Source organism: Mauremys mutica, chromosome 2 (genome assembly GCF_020497125.1).
Source record: "Mauremys mutica isolate MM-2020 ecotype Southern chromosome 2, ASM2049712v1, whole genome shotgun sequence".
In the NCBI taxonomy this organism is placed as follows: Eukaryota; Metazoa; Chordata; order Testudines; family Geoemydidae; genus Mauremys; species Mauremys mutica.
In genome coordinates this window covers 222,418,044-222,432,614 of record NC_059073.1, presented here as the reverse complement: position 1 = coordinate 222,432,614, position 14,571 = coordinate 222,418,044, and the positions used below count along the sequence as shown (strand labels likewise).

General features: G+C 39.4%; 1 protein-coding gene across 6 annotated transcripts in view; it reads right to left on the bottom strand.

The window, feature by feature from the left end:
- Positions 1 to 14,571, bottom strand: part of NEK10 (NIMA related kinase 10) — a 156,698-nt gene that overhangs the window by 84,362 nt on the left and 57,765 nt on the right. For all 6 annotated transcript variants that reach the window (XM_045008102.1, XM_045008103.1, XM_045008104.1 and 3 more), the window contains one exon: positions 4,278 to 4,353. In XM_045008102.1, the coding sequence (XP_044864037.1) occupies positions 4,278 to 4,353 (76 nt within the window). The remainder of the gene's footprint in view (positions 1 to 4,277; positions 4,354 to 14,571) is intronic.

Genomic DNA, 14,571 nt, shown 5'->3' with positions numbered 1-14,571 from the left:
CAGGAATCATAAAAGATGTCTCATCAAAAGCTGATAAGGAAAAACTGTTGCTGGCTAAAAGGAAGGAGATGACAGATCGTATCAACTTGCCAACAGATCAGGAATAGACAGTAATGACAAATGGACATAGGGTTAAAACCCCAAAGACGGAGTGTGGCCTTATCAGAGGTAGACCTTATCTACCTTTGACAGGTGTTTCAGAGGCCTATCTCTTTGTCAGTTTGGCAACATTTATACAGCTTGCCATACCAATAAAGTTTCACTGAAAGGTACAGGATCTCTACATTCAATCATAACATCAGAACCTATTTCAATTTCTGCCCAGATGTCTTCTTGTCTTTTCATATGCAGATCTGGTGGTCAAAAGCAGCTATCAGATCCATGATTAAGACATATGTGTTATGTCTTGTGCCGAGGCCTACTGGTCTATACTTGATTTGCCGTCATCATAAGATCAATATCTTTGTGTGTGCGCGCGTGTGTATTTGAAAAAGAGAGATGCCGAGCATATAGGAAAAGAAAGATTATTTTCCATACCCATTCAGTTTTTATCACCTCTTCTAGGAATGCCTTCAAGAGATACTGATAATAAAGATTCTGTCAGTACTAACTTGGGCCAGATTGTTTCTGGTACCTTAGTCTAGTGAAAGGCTCCATAGCTCATTATCAGTCCTCAAAGGCATCTAGTTCCTCAGTTTTAATACATTAAATACAAGCACATTAGTTTAATATATTTTGTATTCAAAACATTCATATTGCTGGAGATTTGAATTCAAGGACATAACCAATTTAAAGGAATTTAATTAGCATGATCGTTCAAAGAACCAGAATAGAAAAACATAACAATTACAGAACATAATTATATAAGCCTCGCTCTCTACACATAGGGTCACATATAAAACAATGTCTGCTGTTGTTTCATGATGCTAAAAAAAGAGCTTTTACAATTCCCCAAGCAAACTGATCCAGTACTTCCTCTGGCAAGTCAGACCCGAATACAAATATGCATACATATAGCAGTATTTTTTTCATATCACCTCAGCTGCTACATATAATCCATATTTAACAAATTTGCATCAGATACAACTTATTTTGACATTTATTAATTTGTTTCTGTACTGTATTCATCCCAGAAGTGCCTTGTATTTCAAACTACTCAAAACTATTATCCTACCATTCAAAAGAAAGCAGTTTCTGCCACTCTCATATGACACTGCTGTATTTCTCTTCCCTCTCTCTTTTTTTCTGTGGGGACTATACTGCTGCTGCTGCTGCTGCTATATGCATTGTCAACATTCTGATTATATTATAGCCTTTCACCTTTCTTATAAGTCATTAAAACAATCCAGTCCTAGTACTGACAGAGCCTTTAGGATAGGAGTACTGTTTAATGACTTATGTGAAATAACTTGAGGAGCTCTTCTAGTTCCTCATGGATAGGTTTCCATATTAAAAAACCCACTGTAACAGTTGGCACTAACTGGTTCCCTTCAAGCATCCAGTGCCTTCATCTCCTTGCAAGTCCTACTAACATTCATACGTAATCCCAGCATTGTAAAGAGTTCAACGCCCTTTTAAAGGGGGATTATTATATAACTCCACTACACAGCTTCAGTATGAAGATAGCGGTCACCAGTTCCTGCCTTCTCTTTCTGACTGAAGACAAGGCAAGGACCATTGCAGCAATGATTGCTGGTGAAGAGCAGAAGAGGAGCTGACAAGTGGTGTCGCAGAAGACCACATGCTGGGACACTGCGATAGGGAAGTGGAATTTCACCCTGCTGCCTCTTTCTAAGATCCAGATGGGAGAGGACCACCAGAGTCTCAACACTGATTTGTGTTTGGAGGTATCAAGGTGAGGAGACACACGCATGAAAATCTAGGTACAATCAATATTTTAAAACTAAACGCAATATCTTTAAACCTTCAAATGATTAAACAGAAACTCATAGAGGATGCTCAAATAGGAATTTAAGATGAATTGTGAAAGGCCCAATTGACAGATCTAACTCAGCTATGTTTGGGAGAGGAAAGGAAAGGTTGAAGGCAGCTGTACACCATTATACCTCAATGATCCTGGAATCACCGAGGCGTTTGGTCCCAGGCACAAATTAGAGCAGCCTAAGAACTGCTCTAACTTGTGACTGGCTGCAACTGCCCCAAACAGGCTGTTCCAGAAACTGGGGATTGCTGGAGCCCTTTAGCTCTTCAGCAACACCGTGTTTGTCCAGCCATGACTCTACATACCTTTTACAAGAGATGGAAAGAACTGGTGTAGAGCCAGCTATACCAGCACACCAATCATAGATTCTTCCATTCTTAGGGAATTTTTGGGTAACCAGCTAAGCAAGTTTTCCAGTTGCTCATCCACCACCCACACCCACCAGCTATACTGGAGTTCAGGATATGGACCTGAATGTTTAATGATGTTTAAAATCAGTCACAGGGACTCACTCCTGGATGCCATTTTAAATTTGGGGGTTTCTGAAGAATGAATCTCAACTACCATTACTGCTGCAAAAGGATTCACAAGTCAAAGTGGTAACAAGGACTGAAGTCAACAGCAGCCAACAAATGTTTATGCTGCAATTTTAAAGCCCCACAATCCGAGCCCTAGTCAGCTGACACAAGCCAGATGTGGATGTTTTATTTCAATGTAAACATACCTGAAAAGGTCTGATAGAGGTAGCTAAGAGTATCACAGTGTTAGACTTCAGAACTTACAGTGTGCAGTATTTATATCCTGCTTATTTGTCATTTACCCACAGTTTTCTTTTGTTTATTTCCTGTGTCAAATAAATTTTGTTTTATTTACAATAGTTGTAAGTGGTAATAAGATTTGCTGGAAGTTCCCAAGGGAAAGAAACCAATTTCTGATATTAAGGAAGTTGGACACATGAGCATCAGATCACAAGTGAGGGCATAGTGGGGCCTACACCAAAAGGGTATTGCAACAAAGCTAAAATAGGTCAGTTTGAGAATACGGAATGTTTGGAAAGTGCAAAGTTCCCACTCCGGTTACTATAAACATTAATAAAAAATATAAGGAAATGAGCTAGACAAATCTTAGTAGAGTTTTGCTCAAAAGTCAGACTGCAAAACACAATTTATGGAATCTCCAACCCAGAAATGAAATACCAATACTAGGAAGATGAACAATTCTTTAACTAATTCTTGATGCTCGATTTTCTAGCAATATCAGCAGCAATTCTTAACTTAATTGGCAGCCTTGGGAATCAATCCACAGCACGTCAACTACTACTAGCTGAAAACTGGGTTTGCGCTTTCTGTAATATCTTCTGTAACGTAGAATGACACTGAAACCTGCTCACTTTTGAGAATGGGTATATTTGTGATTTGTGATGTACATCATGAAACAGAAAAATCTTTTAATACTCTGCATTGCAAGCATTTACTTCTGTTAGGGAGTATTTGACATGCATCTAATCATCTCAGTTACACGTACTCTTCACATTTTGAGTTGAACCTTTTGGACAGGATCCACTCACCATTCCATTAGCTGGAGATATTAAAATGCTAGACAGTAAGGCAACGTAATCTTGTTGAAATTTCGGTAATCTGATTGGTATTATAATGTAACACAAAATGGTTCCTCATTTTGATTTTTCCTCAAATAGAGATGCCAAAAGAAACGGCAGCTCATTCATCAGAGAGAATGCATTGACTAAGGCAACAAACTTTTAGAGTTGTCATTCACACATTTATAGCAAAACTGTGAAATTACTGATAATCATACAGCTAAGAAAACATGAAGAAAGGAATTTCCAATTGGCTTCTTAATCTCTAAATTTCAAGATATTCTAGTGTGAAATACAATAGAATCTCACTATAGGGACTGATCATAACCAAAGGGGGATCACTACAACCAGTCTATTGAACACTGAAGTTCCCAAATGCACACATGCAGTGAAGCAAAAATTTCCATCCTGCAATGGCCAACTAAAAGGTGTGTCATTCTTGCCTATCTTTGGAAGGATCAAAGAACATTTAGAACAACAACAATAACTTCCAAGCTAATCTTACAACCAAATGCTGACTGATCAGCATAAATCAAATCCATCAGCACCAACTGGAAATGCCTTTTGGAACATAACTTTTTTATCTGTATAATGTAACTGATCACTACATGTCACAATCACTAAACAAATTCTGTTGTGCGAGCACACATTGTTCCATTCAAAAACTTCTTTCATATTTCAGTCAAAGAAAAATAACCATGGAGACAGAAGTCATTGTACTTGTTATTTTATTCTTACCAGGAGTAGAGAATAGTTCCCACAACTGATGTGAGTTTGCTGTTTTCTTGCTTCTGCTTTGCAAGACCAAAGTCAGCTACAATACAGAAAAAAAAAAAAAAGATTTACAAGTAATTAAAATTTTCCTGGAACAGGCATAGCTCCTTAAATTTTGCGTGTTAGGGTGACAATTAATGTACGTTCAAACAGCTGGAAAGTTTTTTCTCTTTTACACTTTGCTGCAATGTACCATACCATCTGCTGATCTTCCACACCTATCTCTGCACTAATTAATGACACACATTTTAATCAGATATACCAGATAAAAAAAAATCAGAAAAATATTTCTGGTGACTGCTGATGCAAAATGTAATACCGATTCCCAGTTTTCAGATTTCCATCAGTGTCCCATTCAGTTGCTATGAACATGAAATATATATTAAAAATAATCTAATAAAGTATATGAAAAAGCACCAGTAGATAAATGCCTAAACTAATAGAAAAATAAATTAAACAATGGATGCAATTATTTAGCAACTCTTGCTTTATTCTAAACCATAATAAATGATTCAGCAGCAGCTGAAGTACAACATTTTTCAGAAGCCAATGAAGAAACTTTAGTCTTGTCACATGACCAAAATTGTTGATTTAATGTTGTCATATAGTTATGCAAATACACATAGCCACTTGAAATTATCAAGTGTATGTCGTTCATACTATCAAGACACATACATCATTAAGAATCCCTACTTTCTAACTGAAGTTCCACATCATAAAGTTGCAATCTCATTAGTCAAAAGCTATAGAACTATTGTGATACAACAGCATTTATAAGACTTAACTGCTGTTCACTAAACCAAATCACAGAAAGCATCAATACACCTCAATTAACAATGGACTGCTAACCAAAGTTCAGAATGTTCTGTTATTTTATTAATTTGCAAGACTTAAAATGGTAAATAATCTTAATATTGTTTAAAATATTTGTATATATTGAGGCCTGTAACCTACAAAGCCTTTTTGCACATGCTTAGCTTTAAGCAGGTGAGGAGTCCCAAACAGTATTAAAGTTAAGCATGTGCTTAAGTCTAAGCAGGATCAGGGCCAAAGTAAGGTTGGCTTAAATTTTAGTTCCTGTTCCAGCATTCTGCCCTTCATTGTTCCCCATTATTTACATATTTAATTTTTGGCTATTCTAGTAACAATAAAATACATAAATAACATAATATTAAAATCCATGTTATTTAAACTTTTCTCTCCCTAGTTTGGTATTTTGCACTCTGGAAAAATTCATCCCATCCTCATGAAGGCTTTTGTTTTCCTTTTTTCTCCTTCCAACTGTGACAATATATATCATTTTTTGTTTTGGTTTGTTTTTGAAAAGTTGAATCGTGAGTGGGAAACTTGAAGCAGGATTGGACCCTGCCACGTGTAAAGCTGTTAAACTTTTGTGTTATGCTTTGCTCTTTTTTCCCCTCTTCTGTGAACAGTAGACCCTGTATGGCAATAACAGCTGTTCTTCCCCATCTCTAGGGCCCTACCAAATTCATGTCCATGAAAAATGTGTCACGGACCATGAAATCTGGTCTTTTGTGTGCTTTCCCCCTATGCTATACAGATTTCATGGGGGAGACCAATGTTTCTCAAATTGGGGGTCCTAACCCAAAAGGTTGTTGCAGGAGGTCGTAATCTTTTTTTAGGGGGATTATGGTATTGCCACCTTTACTTCTGTGCTGCCTTCAGAGCTAGGCGGCTGCAGAGCGATGGCTGTTGGGTGGGCACCCAGCTCTGAAGGCAGCACTCCGCCAGAAGCAGTGCAGAAGTAAGGGTGGCAATACCCTACTATGCCATCCTTACTGCTGTGCTGCTGCTGGTGGTAGCTCTGCCTTCAGAGCTGGGCACCCGGCCAGCAGCTGCTGCTCTCCAGCTACCCAGCTCTGAATGCAGTGCTGCCGACAGCGGCAGTGCAAAAGTAAGGGTAGCAGTACCACAACCCCCTCAACCATAACCTTGCAATTCCTCCCACAACTCCCTTTCGAGTCAGGACCCCTACAATTACAACACCATGAACTTTCAGATTTAAATAGCTGAAATCATGAAAAATATTATTTTTAAAATCCTATGACTGTGAAATTGACCAAAATGGACCATGAATTTGGTAGGGCCCTACTTATCTCCAAGAAGATGGATCACCCCCACTGGCTGGAGTTTTGGAACCAAAACCACAACTCTTAGTGTGAGCATGTAAGTAAGTGGGGTTGCTCTGTATTAATCTCTGAATGCTACATATTGTATATGATTATCCAGTTGTTGTAAAGGACAGGTACTGGGTAGCTATATTGGGTTATTGGGAGTTAAACACATAGGTTAGCTCAATTTACTAGCTGACTGTTGGTAAAACAACCATGAAGGCCAGACAATGGGTGCACATAAGCTACTGCCTGACAAACACAGCAGAAGACAAGGCTGAGCAATTAACTGCCTAGATCCATCCCGCTTGCACCCAAGAGTTACACAGCTGTCATGCCTGGAACCTAAAGACCAAAAGGACACAGGTTCTCCAAAGTGATGTTCTACACAGGGAAGAAGATCAGTTGTCAGGGGCTGCTGCCCTGTAGAAGAGAGAAAGAGAAACAGACCCTGCAAGACAGTGTGACTAAGTCAAGCCCAGTCTCATCAGGGAAACAGTAAGCTAGACATGCATATGGGTTGTTTAGTGAGTTCAAATTATCTTGCTCTCTTCTGTGCAGCTCTGTTCCTAATGTTAAAATAAGCAATATTTTGTTTTGGAAACAGCTGTCTGGTCACAGTGCACTAACCTCTGGTCACAGCCCTGATCACAGGCAGGCCTTCTGAAAAATCAAGGAATGTAGTCCGGGGACCTAGTCCTAGAGTGAGAGAATCATGAGATTCCACCTCAAGAGGCGAAGACTGGAAAGCTGTCATCTGGGGGAGAGGGTGCACTGGGATACACGAGAGAGGGGTCTCAGGTGCAGCTAGCCCAGTACCGTGTGAGAGCCCACCCACCAACATTCTTGTGTCAACTCTGTTTATGCTATTATAGAAACAAAAATATGTATGATAGTTAGAAATGGTTGGCTTGGGTGAGGTGTCCCAGAACAGGAGAGGCACTCACATAAATGCATTTATAGGTTAGACAAATTTCTGGTGACTTTTACCCAGTCTGATACTCAGGGCTCTGCCTAGCAGTAGCTTTCTCACCCTCAGAAGGTCCTTTGATAAGAAATCCAAGGTTTAGGTACTCTTGGATTACTGAGCCAAGAACAGAATGTCCAAAGCAGCAATGACATTGATTCAGTAGTGTGTGGAAAAGATATGTAGCACATGTGCCAGGTAGCTGTCTGGCAGATCTCTAAGGTAGGTGACAAATCCCTTTTTTGCCTATAAGGTGGATACTCCTCAAGTAGTTAACCCCAATGGTGATTAATCCCCATGAGGCAGGAGACTTCTGCAGTGTTGACAGCTATTTGAATTAGCTTCAATGTAGCCTAGCAAGATGCCCTTTCCCTCCTCTTGAGCCCTTCAAAGAAGATAGATTCCATGGAGAAATAATTTTAAGCCCTTACAACATCCAGTGAATTCAGTGCCCTTTGCTTGAAAGAAGGACAGAAGGAAGTGAGATAGATAGCCTGGTTCTAAAAGAATTAATCTATTTTAGCTTTACAGTGTCTAATCTTAACACATTAGGGTTAGGGCAGGTATTTCTCATGCTTTGTGGATTGAAGTCACAAGAATTTGGGGACAAAAGTCTGCATCACAGACATAATGATCTGTTCCAAATGCTGCTGAGTAACTCGTACACCAGCAAGCTGTAGATAAGTCTCCAATTGTTTCTGCCAAAGCCAAGGAGGCAGAGGCAGGATAGAACAGCTAGGCCAGCAAGTGGGAGCCTCTCTGTAGACCACAGGTGACAAGCTTCCCACCAAGCTTCATGGCTAAGAGAGGGCGGTCTTGGCAGGAACTGGACTCCACCTCACTCACAAGAGGTCATCCTGCAAGGCATCTTGGAAAGAACAGGCTGTAACATGGTCTGGAAGTTCTGCTTTCTACCTTAGCTTCACACAAGGACCCTATCAGGGAAGGGAGAAAGGGTGGTCCACAAAGCCTCCCTTCATTTACTTGGGCACTACTCAAAACCAACTGGATGAAAGAGCAGGGATGCTGGTTAGTCTGGCCACTTGTGTCTCACTCACCACAAAGCCCTGCAGGACCTATACAGGGAGTGGTGATGCTGGCTCATTTGGATGTATCCACATTCTTGAAGTCCTGTGCATCCTGCTAGTCCTAAAGATAGCAATGGAGAACCTCAAGGATGGAAAGACCTTGTGGTTGGTCAGAACTTCCTCCCATCAGACCTCATGAACTATTTTCCAGTGTCTAATCTCAATTTTCTAAGCATACAAATCTAGAATCTAGCAAAAACAGACTTGGAAACCATCTGTTAGCTGACAGTATCCTGGTTATCTCTCAGTCTGACTTCAGGCCAGAGCATGGTACCGAGAAACCATTTGTTGCTGTTGGACAACCTCCTACTGCCTGTAGACAACAAGAAAAGTACATCCATACCAATCCTTCTGGGCCTCTCTGTACACTTGATAATCAAATACTCCTATTCCACTTCCCAGAAGCTATAACGGCTAAACATAAACACCCTGAAATGGCACCAATTTTTATTCACATACCAAACCCAGAAGGTTATTATGAACAACTGTTCCTCCCACCTTGAGAACCCTCACCTGCATAATCCCACAAGGCTTATCCTTTTCTATTAAGAAAGCTAATTAGACCATATGGCCTGAAGTGGAAGCAGATGACAACCATCTTTACATCAACTAAACACTACTTCACAGCTTTCTCAAACCAAAATAGGTACCTGGATGAAGAGCAATTGGTGAAAACTGAACCCAGGCAATACTGAAAAACGTCAAGGAACTTGCCTCCCCAGTAATACATATAACTATCAGGGACATTTGCTCTCTAATTGTTAAATTGGTCTGCAGCCTTTGGGTCCTTCTAGATTCCTGAACTGGTACTGAATGCCAAAATAGCGATGGCAACAAAAAATGCCCACTTCTATCTGCGACTGGCTAGAAAATTGTTCCCATCCTATTGGATACAGATCCAGCCACAAAGGTCAGCAGACCTTCAGTCATGATTCTGGCAATTCATATCTAGGAATGATGCTACATTCCTTAAAAAGCTCCACACAGCAGCAGCCCCTCTGCTTACCATTGATAGGACTGGTGTTACATCAGCTCAATAATCCAGTCTCTGCACTGGTTCTCCAATTAATACAGAGTCGACTTCAAAATCTCCTGATATTAAAAGCGCTAAGAAAAAACCTGAGAAATTGCTTTTCCTAAACAACCAGGCCATCCAACAGCTACATTCTGCCAGAACAATGGCATTGTCAACCAATAAAGGGAGGCTCATGAGTGCAGAGACTGAGACAGAACTTTAACAGTAGCTAGACCTAGACTGTACAACTCACTCCTGCAAGAGATGCGAGTGAGCACAAAACTCACCACTTTCCAAATGAAATATACAACTTGTATTTCCAACTTAGCTTTCCTCAATACATTTTCTATCCACCCACAACACCCGCTGACACAAACACAGAAAAACATTCTATAAACCAACCAAGGTATCGTTCTTTTTGACTGGGAAGGAGTAAATAAGTATTCAGATAAAACAATGACAGAGGCCATGTAGATGATAACAGGAGATGAGGAACGGGAAGGCCCCAAAGAATCATACTGTACATCTCTACTTCAAATGGAATTCTTTTGAGGAAGTTCTACGGCCTGTGCTATACAAGAGGTCAGGCCAGATGATCAGTGGTCCCTTCTGGCCTTAGAATCTATAAATCTCAGTGAAAGACTCTGTAACCACTAAGCCAAGTGGACCAAAGAAGAGGGGAGGCAAGAGTGGAGGCTGGAAAGAATCCTTTAAAGGAGGCAGAGGAGAGCAGAAATGCCTGGACAGAGTATCACTCATAATCCTTTTTATTTTGTTTGGAGTGGGGAAGTCCATGGTCCGGGCAATCTTGCCATCCAGATAGGCCACGCATGATTGGATTCAAATGAAGTCTGGTCCCAGTTCTGATGGTGCAGGCCCATGATCTCAGAGCTGTCTTGAAGCACTAGGTAAGAGGAATCTAGGTGGCCCTTCTGGTAAACCATGCAGAGAAGGAGATTGATAGTACAAGTGGCAAAATAGCTCAGTCTGACTAGGGCAGCCCAGTGCCAACATCTCACTATTTTCTTACCTCTCCTCCTTCCTGGGAAAGAGAAATTGCCCTTTTTTGATCAGCAGCAAGAGAAATAATGTTTAGTTTGCTATGAGGTTGAAGGTAAAATGAAGTGTTGGTGAATGGATTATTCCCATGAGGGAGAAATCCCAGCATTTAAATACAACCAGTGAAAAGATCTAACTACCTGTTTGAGGAAGAGGAGAAGGAGCAGCCTATTTCTGCAAGAGTGGGGCATATGATTTTGGAAGTACAATAATTTTCCAGTTAATCTACAGAATTGTATTTTTAAAAGCACCCACTTGAAATTTTTTAAATAAGTGTGGATTATGTTCAGATTTAACAATTTATTGTGCTGTCATGACATCTGACATCAAGTAAGATGAAGAGAACAATATGTACACTAGTCTTCAGTTGTCAATTTTTGTAGAACAGATCTTCCATAGTAATGCCCTGCTTTGTGTTCTCTGTGACCTACATTGGTGGCAGTTAATTTAGATAATGGCAGGAAACTTGGCATACTTGTACAAAAACAAAAGATATTTTAAAGTCTATTCAGAGACAGTAAATAACAAGCAGGCATTTAACCATTAGAATGATTTTTATACATTATGAATAGACTTGCAACTTCTCCAAGAATGTCTTGCTGATATAGCTGTTTCTCTAAGGTATTATTATACTTGACTAATATCATACTTTGTTCCAGCTGATCATTTATCTTCAGTCTCTCTTTTTATTAATATATATAATGAAATCAAAGAAACTAAATATTTTATTTTTAGAAAATTATAAAAACAGGATTTCATGACACTGGAAGCCAAGCAACCATGTAACAGATGACACTCAAACAGAAAGGAAACATTACAATGAAAATACACAAGCATAATCTTTTGCAATCTAGAACACTCTCCTTTGTCTGGGGAAATGATTGTTTTCTGGAAGTTTACATTATTTTCGGTGCAGCAACATCTAACAATGTTAATAATGTCCAAAATGTAAGATTATTCCACAAAGAAGCATATCTGATATTGACATTATAGAGAAGCAGTAAGGGGGGGAAACTATTATGAGAAAAAGACATGAACAAAAACAAATTCTTAGGGAATAATATCTTTCATGCTCATAAACCCTAAATAACCCAAGTTCTCATTCTTAGCAATAGAATCGTAGGCTTGTCTAGGTTATCTGCAATGGATGAATTTGTATCTTCTTCCTTTTGCTGTTTTTGTTATCTACAGATTGTACTTAATGAATTGATTCTCTGTGTTAAAGATGAGAAAAATTAAGATTCTGGTCATTGCATATTTACCACAAAATCATCCCTATGCCTACACATTTATCTACATAATTTATATTTCATAATGCAGTAACCACTGGGGAGATTTTCTAAAATCTACAAAAAATGTGAAAGACATTGCATATTTCACACACAAAATAGGGAGGAGTGAATAGAATATTAAATTTGCCAAATAGCGTGAGCTTCCGCCCTATTCAGACGAGAACATTTATTTCACCTATACCTGAACAATTGCTCCTCTTCCCCCAGACACAACCAAGGTGACAAGACTATGTTTCTTTTCATCTGGTCCCCAGCTGTGACCAGGGAAGACACTCTTACCTCCGGTTCAAAATAGATGTTTTAAAGTGTAGAGTGTTTAAAAGGGCAAGATGAAGCAGTAACAAGACCAAGAGCAACATCCCAGTTCCCACTGCTGCAGGATCAGTGCTGGAGGTCAATAGACCACATTGTTATTGATAAGTTTATTCACAAGAAGATTAAAGGGGGAGCATGATTTTGCCCTCAGAAAAGCTGAAAGAGGGAAAGAGTCCAGCTGGCTCCTTTCCGATTAGCTCAGGAAAACAATGGTAGTAGAAGGCAGAGGAGTTAGATAATAGGTGAAGCAACCACCTTCTGAAGACTCTGTGGAGGCCTGGGGGGGGAGGGTGCCCTCCCCCCCCTAATTAGAAGGCAGCTAAAGAAGGAGGACAGGGGAGGCAGGGAAGAATATAGGACTGTAGAAGTGGAGAGAATACAGAGGAAGCAGGTGCCAGGAGCAGGTGCTTTTAAGATAAGGAGCCCGAATATCATCCAGACAATAGAACTCTGTAAAATCTCTCTTATCTGATTAGTGGGTTATTCACTTAGCACAAAGAAACACCCTTGGAAACAGTTTGTATTTTGGGTTGTTTTTTTTTAAAGATACACCTTACAATTGAGCAGAAACCAGTATACCTCTTTTAAAAAATTGCACTATAATTTATTTAGTACATTTGAATTTGCATATACAATGTTGATTCATACCAATATCTAGAATTATACTCCTGTAAGAATATGTACCATTGTAAGAATTAATCCTACATATGTGAATATCACTGTCATATATTTCAGGTATATAGCTCCTCATCCTGCAAAGCCTTTTGCAAATGCTTAACTTTAGGCTTGTGAGTAGTTCCATTGATTCCAGTGGGATTAATGCTGTATGGAAAGTTAAACACATTATAAGTTTTTGCAGGATCGGAGCCATATATCTGTACATTGCACAGCTCAGTAAGACTTGATCCTGATTGAACCCTTTGAGTGCTGTAGTAATACAAATAATAAATACTACTCCTATTTGTATTACTATATTTTGACATGAAATATATAACAAACATTTCTGAATGAAACAAGTACATGTACTGCTTGATATATTACCAATAGAAGGAAGTTGATTTACGGTGTAAAGAAACATCAGGATGTTGATCCATAATTGCATAGCTGTATTACTTCTTTGTTCTTTACCTTCATATATTTTAGAATATGGAAATCTAACTGACACAACTTCTTTCCATCTTCTGTTCCCTGAGGCAGCCCCAGAAGATATATACTCTCACACTTAGTATTGTAAATTACTAAGTAAAAGGGATTCTTTGGAATCAGAATGAATATATTTTATGATTTTTTTTATTTCAGGCCTACAAAACATTTACCATAAACATAGTGCTTACTACCAAGAGTAGTACCATTAACTGCCGTGGGAATACTGAAAACAGTAAGACATATGATTGGTAGTAAATATTTGTTTATGGGGCCCAATCTTACCCATAAGAACCTATACCTTCCCTTAGGACCTTTCTAGAGAACCCAGATTATTGTGTTTAAATGATTTGGATAATAAAGGAAGAGTAGTTTTAATTAGATTATCCATAAAAGAATATGTTAAAATTAAAGTATCAGAGGGGTAGCCGTGTTAGTCTGGATCTGTAAAAACAGCAAAGAGTCCTATGGCACCTTATAGACTAACAGAAGTTTTGGAGCATGAGCTTCAACGAAGTGGGTATTCACCCATGATAGCTCATGTTCCAAAACTTCTGTTAGTCTATAAGGTGCCACAGGACTCTTTGCTGCTTTTAAAATTAAAGCTTTATCTGTACATTTTAATGACAAAGGCACTTAACTAATATATAGTGCTTTTAGTCTCTAGATTGGATTCTTGAGAATACAATCTAATTCTCCTGACTTCCAGAGCTGTCACATTGCCCATCCGACCACCCACCTAAAAATACTGGACACTGATAGCAGTGTTTCCCAAACTCCACACGCAATCCATCAGTTTTCTGAAGCTAGTCAATTTTATAGTAGGCACCATTGTCCAGACTGAGAGCCAGGATTTGTGGAGAGATCTGTGATGGTGCAATTAAGTGATCAATGTCTTAAAACACTAATTTTACAGTGTATCATTAAACAGAAAGGATGGACAATATCACTCAATACCTTATGGAAGCCTTGTTTAAAACAGACTGGTAGACAGTTCAGTAGCCTTGTATCAAACATAGTGATCCTTACTGTGAAGACTGGTCGTGAGGTCATGTGACTTGCAAGAGTTTAGCATTGTTGTTGTCCTCCTAACTGGGACCCAAAACTATTGATCAACAAGCAATCTGCTAGCATTGGGTTACATGACTATATCTCATAGGCAGGGGCGGCTCTAGGCATTTTGCCGCCCCAAGCACGGCAGGCAGGCTGCCTTCGGCGGCTTGCCTGCGGAGGGTCCGCTGGTCCCG